The sequence below is a fragment of the Mytilus californianus genome, unplaced genomic scaffold (assembly GCF_021869535.1).
Source record: "Mytilus californianus isolate M0D057914Y unplaced genomic scaffold, xbMytCali1.0.p SCAF_10, whole genome shotgun sequence".
NCBI classification, from domain to species: domain Eukaryota; kingdom Metazoa; phylum Mollusca; class Bivalvia; order Mytilida; family Mytilidae; genus Mytilus; species Mytilus californianus.
In genome coordinates, this window is record NW_026262582.1 from 9734155 (window position 1) to 9743901 (window position 9747).

The 9747-nt window shown below is 32.7% G+C and overlaps 1 protein-coding gene across 1 annotated transcript; it reads right to left on the minus strand.

Moving 5' to 3' along the window:
• Positions 1-444: 444 nt before the first annotated feature.
• LOC127717592 (uncharacterized) lies at positions 445-7655 on the minus strand. Its single transcript, XM_052223302.1, has 2 exons — positions 7330-7655; positions 445-1447 (listed from the first exon to the last, which is right to left on the minus strand). Exons 1-2 carry the CDS (start codon positions 7634-7636, stop codon positions 999-1001), a joined length of 756 nt encoding a protein of 251 aa, XP_052079262.1. The 5' UTR covers positions 7637-7655; the 3' UTR covers positions 445-998.
• Between the last annotated feature and the right edge of the window lie 2092 nt (positions 7656-9747).

Sequence of the window (9747 nt, forward strand, 5' to 3'; positions counted from 1 at the left end):
TTTACGTTGGATTCGATACGAATAAAACTGTATTTCCAAAGTATTTCCAACAATGGTACACTACATAGAAAACAGATATAATGCGGAGAACAAACACAGAAACATTTCCAAGCGACCACTTTCAGAATTACGCTAAGGATGATTCAAGTGTGACGACACTGTTTCGCCACAAATTCCAGCCTTGTATTAAGCCATTACGTCAGACTAAATATTTGATTTTGCATCTTTTAAAGATGTTCTATTTAAGTGACACGCAATGAAAGACATACCTCGTAATGTATAAAAAAACTTGTTTTGAAATGAATACAACTTTAATACATAGCTATACTAAAATATATATAAAACATTTGCCAGGGATTATAAAGCACCAAGCTTCAATCAGTAATCAAATATAACTTCATATAATGATTAAAATATGTAATGGCTTAATATCATAATGCAATATTCAAACGCATGTAACACACTTTTAATTATTAAATAATATAAAACGCTTACAGTTTTTTTGTATATACATATCAAAACGGAATTATGGGGTATTTTTTCGTCGATGAGTCACTACATCTAAAACATAATCCAAACTTTGCAGCCTCAGGTCAACATACGGTCGCCAATTACAGATGATCATTCAATGAAATAAGGGATAATCCTGGGTTATAAAACTTGAGAATTTTTGACAAAATATAAAATCTTCCAAGTTTTGTCTTCAGTGTCATTCGAGAGCATTGGAATTTAGTTATTGTATTCTAAATAGCAAACATAGCAAGCGATAAAGCCACATCTAATGGATCTGAACTAGTATAGGACTGCGGGAGAAGAGTTGTTCCGCTTGCTTCTATTCTTTAAAAAGCTAACCTTTTTACCATGTTTATTTTGGTAAGAACAATCAAGCATATATACATGTATGTAAGTAAGGCCGACTTTATCCTGATTTCTTTCCAATTGCAAATGGACTAAAAAGTGTAATTCCTTTAATAAATTCACCTTAAAAGAAACATCAATTAGTTCTCTTGCATGTGTGGTTTTAATTGTTGGCCAACATCTTTTAAATGGTTTTCATGTTGAATCGAGGATCCAAACACAGGCCCCCTCGTTGATTGCATGTACACTGTGGACTGGAGGTTTTCTTTATTTGACTTTTTATAAATCTTATCTATATCTTCCCAGCGTCTAAAGCTGATTTTAAGTTGCGTATTCTGAGAGATGTCCACGAATTTGGGACTTTTTGTCAAGTTGTCAAACATTTTCCGAGAAGCAACCTGAATGCATGCATCCAGGTAGTTAGATAATTTGTAAAGTTCAGCTTCAAGGATATTCAAAATGATTTGTTCTGATGAAATGGATTCTAGCCTAATCAAAACACTGTTGACAAGGAACTTTTCTATTCTTTTCTTTAAAGCTTCAGTTTGATATTCATCAGCTAAAGGCAACATGAGATGAACAGTGGCATCTGAAAAAAGATAATTTGTAGTTATTAATTTTCTCATTGGTTTCGACAGCACTTAAAATCTATAAAACATTTGAGAGAATAGCCAATTCATATACAAACGGAGATATGGAGTATTTATCGTCGATGAAACAACATATTTAAAACATAATCCAAAACGGGCATCCACAGGTCTACATACAGAACTCCAACTACAGATGATCGTTCAATAAAACAAAAGATTGTCCTGGGTAAATAACCTTGAGAAGTTTGGACACAATATAATTTCTGCCAAGTTTTGACAACTTCAGTGTCATTCGAGAATTAGTTAAAACAATCATACACTACATAATCCCTCCTTTGATAGCTTTCAGACAGTTATATAGTCTGTGAAATTTGAAGGATGGAGTGTCTATGCATTATAGTATAACTTCTAAATAATGCTGCTTATATGATGCACATATATGAATCATTTATCAACAGTCCTCAGTAAGGACACCGAAAAGAAAACTATCAAATATTTTGAAATGTGACCTGCGAAAGTACTAATGATATCAACATTCTGAATTGTCCGGTCTGTGGTATCCAATATATTGTTATTCATGTCGGAACTTGCTGTGTGGTATGAGTCTTACTCATTGTCTTTTTTTTTTTTTATATTTTTTTTTATTGATCTTTTTGGTGTTCAAACTACAGTGCATACATTCATTTTTACAAGACATAAGTGAATGACATGACATTTATGGCATTGTTATACTATTGATATTATGCGAATAAGACATAGTAAAAAAATTTACAAGTTGATGATGTGAATACTCAGTATATGATACATCTTAAAAAAATACTTTGGAATACATTAAATATATAATCAGATTAAAAATAAATTTAATTAAATAGCTTCCATAAATCCCCCCCATCTGTCGACAAATGACTCGTGTTTGTCTTTAGAAAGATATAAATATTCTAATATCTCTAGACGTCTTTTCAAAAATTTAAGAACAGCTTGCACAGATATTAACAGTCTGTCTAATTGTGTGTTCTTTACATAATTAATGTAATACTTTGCCTGTAGAATACAATAATTTAAAACTACGTTATCAGAATTCAATATACCAAAAATGACACTATCTTTATTCAAAAATATTTTTACTCCAAAAACTAAATACCACCAATTAGAAAATTCTCTCCAAAACTGTTTTGTTTCTATACATTCAAAAAATTTATGCTCTATAGTTTCTATTTCTTTACAACTGGCACATTCATTAGTTAAGGAAAGTTTATATTTTTCAAGAAGATAATTATGTGAGACTATTCTGTGTAACATTTTATATTGGAAAGCTTGTAGTTTGCTTTCTATAGTACATTTAAAAGCTAGTGAATAAATATTTTTCCATTTTTCGTCACTAATTTCTATATTAAAACTTTCTTCCCACCTTTGTTGTGAAATAGGAGAAATACTTCCCCGATCGATAAAAAGTGAATATACATCCTTAGCAAATAATTTACTGATAGGCTTTTTTTTATTCTCATTCTCAAAAACGAATCCGAATGAGTTGCTGTTAGGTGACATGTGTTGTTGTAATAACAAATTTTTCCAGTCACGTGGTATAGCAAGTTTATTAGATTGAATGTCTACAAAAGTAACATTCAGTTTATATTTTTGGTTAATAGCGTCTTGAGACAAAAATTCGCCTTTATCATCTACAATATCATTGATGAACCTTATGCCTTTCATGTACCAAGATCTGTAAAAAATACTCGTTCTGTCAATTTTGATCAACGGATTGAACCAAATAAATTCTTTTCTAACATGAAATGCATTTAACGGGATGAAAATACCCTTGAAACGTTTCCAAGCAGATAACACTTCTATATAAAAAAGAGGTTACTCATTGTCGAAGACCTTACGATGACCTATAGTAGTAAACTTCTACGTCATTTAGTTCTTGGAGAAAAGTTGTCTCATTGGCATTCATACGACATCTACTTATTTATATATTTATGTTTTCAATCCAAATGGCAATGATAGAAACCAATAGTCGATTTTTTTTAACAGGTTAAAAAGCAAAAGTACTTGCATTTGTATGATCAATTATTTTAAACAAATGGCTTTCATATTGCATTTTGAAATAAACGAAGACACTGACAAAGACCATTTTTGGTGTCCACATATATTAAAATTTAAAATTCGCCTTCAATCCATTTATTATCGTATTAAGACATATTTTTGAGTATCGTTTATTTTTTTAGACTGTTATTATTGACTCTGTTTATGCAGAATTGTCACTTATAGACAATCCGGTGCATTTACCTATTACACATTGCTTAATACTCTATATATTTATACTTATATCAGTATGATATCATGCTGCTAAATATTCATTTTTGTTATAATGGGTCTACAAATAATATTTGCGACGCCATACTTAAGAGGCAGTACCATCATCTGAAGATCATAGATGGCGTATCACATTGACAGGTTACTATCAAAGATAGAGTAACACAACAGCTAGTACTTCAAGCAACACATGTTACTACAATACTACAGGACTTGCACAACGACATGGGACACTCTGGCAAAGACCGTACATTGTCACTATTGAGAGACAGATTTTACTGGCCTAGAATAGCCAAGGAGGTTGAAGAATGGATAGCACATTGTGGAAGGCGCATTCAACATTTCCAAACAAGAGAGTTCCGCTAATCAGCCTTGAGAAAACAAGTGTGTATGGTCTACTTACTTTAGAGTCACTCAAAGGAAGTCAACAGCACATTCTGGTCATAACAGATCACTTTACAAGATTTGCGCAGACCATTCCCTACTAGAACCATACAGCAAAGATAACAGATGAAGCCTTCGATTAGCATTTCACAGTGCATTAACCGACGGGGAACGAAATGTGCGAAAAGTCCAACCCAATTCTACTTAACATGCTGGGGACACTTCAAACAGACAAAAAGAAGAACTGGAAAGCTTATGCAGGACCACTTGTCCACGAATACAACTGTACCAATAATGAGTTTACTGGATTCGCAACACACTACCGTATGTTTGGAAGAGATCCCAGATTTCCAGTTGATGTAGCATTTCACACACGAAAAGGACCTTAGAGAACGGTTGGAATTTGCTCACAACTTAGCTACTAAAGCGTTGAAGAAAGCACAACTGAGGCAGAAGACGAACTATGAAACCAGAGTAAATGGAGTTACCATCAAGAAATGAGATTTAGTCCTGGTGAAGTTGCATTTGAAATCAAACACAATGTTGTACCTGGTCAACGGAATCCGGACATATCAGTCTTCACAGTGAGAAAGAGAGTGGAGAAGGACTATTCGTGTCGGTCAATCAGAATAAAGAAAGCACCTGCTTGGCTGACGTCAGGAAAATATGAGCTTTCGAAGAGTCAAAACACCACTGCAAATTGGTTTAAGAGAGTTCACTGCCTTACATCTTTAGCAGGCACTCATCTAATTCATGGAAAACAGTCAAAAGCAGCACAGGCTATCATTTACAACATCAACCACAGACAGGAAATGACGGGACGTCATTTCACGGTTGAAGAGAGTATGTGATGGCCAGCTATTTTATGCATTTTGTTTATTGATATATTCATAGTATTGATATATGTTTGAATAAAGTTGTATCGTCAGCTTATTAATTGCATTTTGTAATTAAGGATAAGCATTGTGTATTGTTCTATTTTAACTTATTGAAATGGACTATTGACGGACGAATTCTCATCTCATGTTTTGGTTAAGTATGATTTCACTGTAGTTAGTACTTTATTTTCACCGTTGATTTGAGGGCTATCTTACTTTTCTACTATTGGTTAGGAATTTATGGCGGTTTAATTCTTAAGTTCTGGATCTTATTGGAAGACATCGTGTGGTCAACACTTATATATTTACCTGTTTGCAATTTAACATCTTTAAAAATCAATATCTTCAATTACAATTCTGTAATTGGAAAGTTTCTTATATAAGGTCAGTTTTATTCTTTCTTTATTAATTTTGCAGTAACGGTCCAAAAGTTCATATTCGACACGTATGCATGTGTAGATTGAATGCAGTGAACAAGTATCAAATTTTATAATAAAAGAGATCGTAATTGTTTATAAAACTTAACAAGAGTATATTTTACGATCAGATATGATAATACTAAAATAACCTAGTTAAATCTGGTATAAATATTTGAAGATAAACTTTACGTATAAAATTGGATGAATGCGCGGATCGAGTGGACCGGTATGAATGCTGTAATTTTTAAAGATTAACCGAATTAAAGTAAATAGATCTTAGAGCTCTAAATAGATATCTGGGTTTATATTAATTTTCATAGTAAACATGCTTAGCCACTTCAATTGATATTTTATAGTGTGTCTTTCTATGTTGTGATGTTACACTATTGTTTCAGGTAAGGGTGAAGGTTGGTACCTATTAAAACGTTTAAACCCGCTGCATTTGTTTGTACCTGTCCTAAGTCAGGAACCTGATGTTTAGTGGTTGTCGTTTGTTTATGTGGTACATAAGTGTTTCACGATTCTTTTTTTTTATTTAGATTAGACCGTTGGTTTTCCTGTTTGAATGGTTTTATATTAGTAATTTTGGACCCCTTTATAGCTTGCTGTTCAGTGTGAGCCAAGGCTCCGTGTTGAGTACTTTGACCTGTAATGGTTTACTTATACAAATTGTGACTTGGATGAAGAGTTGTCTCATTGGCACTCATACCACATCTTCTTATATCTATTAACAGAGATTTATAATAATTATTCTTGTTATACAGGTATATTTAAACCTTACCTAAGATGTAGATGGTTGATATGGAAATGTGCCACTTGCAGGATATGTGAGGAAAGCTAAGTGTATTTGTATTCTTGTTTCGCTTAGTTTTTGATATTTGCTTTGCTTTATTGTAACGTAACTTTTTGTGCTTATTTGCTTTTTGTTTGACCAAGCACACATGTTACGTTTTTGTGCAGTTTATGTTATCAACACCAATATTTTGTACAGGAAACATAATAGACATTGGTATGAAACAGCATACAAGAACATGCACTATGATTAAAGTCTAATTAGTATAACTGTAATTGAGACAAGTATTTGCAATGGTATCAACACTATATATTTTTGTGACTGCAGCTAAATAAGTTTGCATGACAATGAAGTACGAACATTAGTTGAAATTATTATTACTTAATAAATACAGAGTTATCTTTCTCTGACTTTTAAGTACATTTATATTTTACAGGGCTGTTTTTTCATATCCATTGAATGTACTTCGTATCGTCTGAATACAAGTTACAGAACCCTAGCTTGAGTTATTCATTAAGAAAAGTCGGCTTGTACATATTCATCCTTTCATGGAAGATACATGTATACCAATGTTTTGACTTCATTCCAATAAATGTACTTTCTTACTTATTACTTCTTAAGCATTAATTCTATGTTCTGTTAAATTTGCGTGCAAGTATATGGACAAGGTTCAAATATTGCACTCATTAAAGTATTTAACACCTAATAGCTATTGTCTAAAGAGAATTAGCTCCAGTCTGGAGTTTACGTTTACTTCCCTTCAAAGAAAAATATTTAAACTCAACAACTCCTCTGTTTGCGTCAAATTAATGTAGGTTTGTGTTCTGTAGAATGATTTAGAGAAAAGGGTAAAATAACAAAAATACCGAACTCCGAGGAGATTTTTTAGAAACTCTAGTTATATTAAAGAAATATAGAATGGCCAGTCAACGCATAACTATATATTCTTATCTACTTATCTTTGATGCTCACGGGGTGTCTTTTTAAACAGAGGACGTACAAAAATGAACAGAAAATCAAAATTTATGAATGACGATTGTTCTGAATGGGTCTATGAACCAGGTAAATAAATATCTTGTCTATTGGTGTTTTACCTGTTAATTCATCATCGAATCCCGGGCAAAGGTATCGTAGAAAACAAACAAAATGGTTTAGGTTTTTCCCAGGTAATGGTATTTCTTTTTCCGATCCTTCCTTAAACTTAGAACTGAACTTTGCTTCAAACACAGGTGACACAGCTATAAGTTGCTCCTTTTCAACATACAGTTTTCTTTCTTCAAATATGAATGCAACATTTGGTTCATTGAAAGGAGAAGCCAAGTTTGTTAGCGCTTTTAAATCTCCGTTTTTACTAATATTACTTGGCCAAAATCTATGGTTTCTCTTGATAGCTGTTTCCATTTCATGAGTTAATTTTTGTGTACCTATAAAAACAAAAACAAAAAACGAATTCAATTGACAATCATTTAAGCTGTAAATAAAAAGTGAAAAGATTAGCAAAAACGGAAGTTAATGTTAGACTAAGTTTGAAAATGTCATCAAGCACACGAGTAGAGCGTGTCAATACATTTTAACGACAACTTCTGTTGTCCCTGGAGGCGTCTTCGCCTCACTGGTCTTGTGGTAGTTTTCTCTGTTCATTTGTATAGTGGTAGTGGCTCGCATTGAGTGGTGCCCTGGCATATTTGTCGCTGTATGTAGTACAGCAAATTCCTCTTTATAATCATACTCTTCATGACAGAAAAAGTGTATTTTCATCACATTTGTATTTTGTAAAGTTTCATACATTGATTAAAGAATTGTACTTTGTGCAATTCCAATTTGATTCATAGGTTTTCGGATTCGCTGGGTTCAAAATTGTGGTTACCTATAAATTGATGACCGTCGATCCCATAAGACTTTCTTAGTTATCGCTTTATTTTAAGCATCACCATTCACTGAAAAGGTTTTGGTGTTTAAAAAAAATATTTCTAGCTCCCGAAAAAAGTTTTCAGGTATCGCTTGATTAGATTCATTTCAGAAATAATATAAAAAAATAAAATTTCGCTACCTCGCTTCACTTGTTGTACATGAATATACTAAAGTCAATAATCAGTTTCGAGTGGCATTTTTCAAACGTTAAACTCATATTGCACGTTCAACAGCAACAAAAGCTAACACCAATTGTTTTTTAAAGTTTCATATGACAAAGGAAAAGGCACGAGCTAGTAGGGGATAGGTGCTACCCGATGAGCCCCGAATGATATTGGTTTTTATAAAGTGGATTGTGCATGTTTGTTTTACTTATCATCATGGTTTTTGGTAATCAGATATTCAAATTTTCAGAAAGCTGTATGCGCCAGAACCGGAAAAGTTTTATTGCCGTCATGTTATTGACTTTTTTTCATGACCATAGTGCTTATCTACTATGCATGCTCCAGTCGGAAACATATTAAAATACAAATTGAGGGAATCATATGTAAGGTGTTATTTATTAATAAATTTCTACAGAATGATTATAAAATCCCCGGAAATTCGGTTTTAAAACAAATTAAATTGTAAATCTCGATTGTATGAAATGTAAAATCGTAGTTATCCGTTATCTCTGGTGTTTTTTTTTTTTGTAATTGAGTTTCATGAAAATTAGTTGATTAAAGTAAGGTTGGCTTATTGTACGAACTTTATATGAAAGGAGTGATAGTGATACAACATATCCTGTCCACGACGCTATATTTCAATTTGAGTAAAGAGCAGACGTCAGGTTATTATTTCTTTTAAATTTTTCATTAATTCTAAATTGCTTGTTTCAAGAAGGGGACAACGGGAGATTCATTCAAATGTTCAGTAAAGAACAGGTGTTGACATTAGCGGAAATATTTTTTTCCTGGATCGCTGATTTTTTTCCTACATCAACAAGATACATTTAGAAAGTAAAAAATAGATTACAAAAAGCCTTTAAGCTTAAAAGGGTGTTTATTCGAGGTTCGAATTTTTAGACGGGTTGCTTACAATTCAAAGGCGTCTAATTATATGTTACGATAAAGTCGTTATTTAAGGAGGACAGTGGACGTAAAGGCGAGCGGGAAAGGGGGTACACAATTTGTATTAATACATCTACGTCTCTTATGGTAAACGTAATAAAATTAATTGACTGTATGTGTATATATTCGAGCAGAAAGAAGAATGAAAATATACTTTTCATTACTGAAATGTAGGGTATATGTGGAACAGGCGCTTGCAAGCTTATTGAAATATGTGACTGAGAAAAAAACTGACAGTAGAAATTTCTATGGGAGCGACCAATTGAACCTTTTGAAACTGTTTTACAAACAATTTCTTCAGTAAAGTGGTTAACTACGCAAATATAATTCCAGCCCACAACTGGACACGCGTTCACCGTTCCTGTTCAATAATCACAAGCAATGATATGAAAACAATGGTTATCATGTTCGATGTAACACTAAGAAATTCTAAATTGAAAAATTAGAAATGAACCAAAAACGTGTGTAGAATACCTTGTTCACGATATCTCC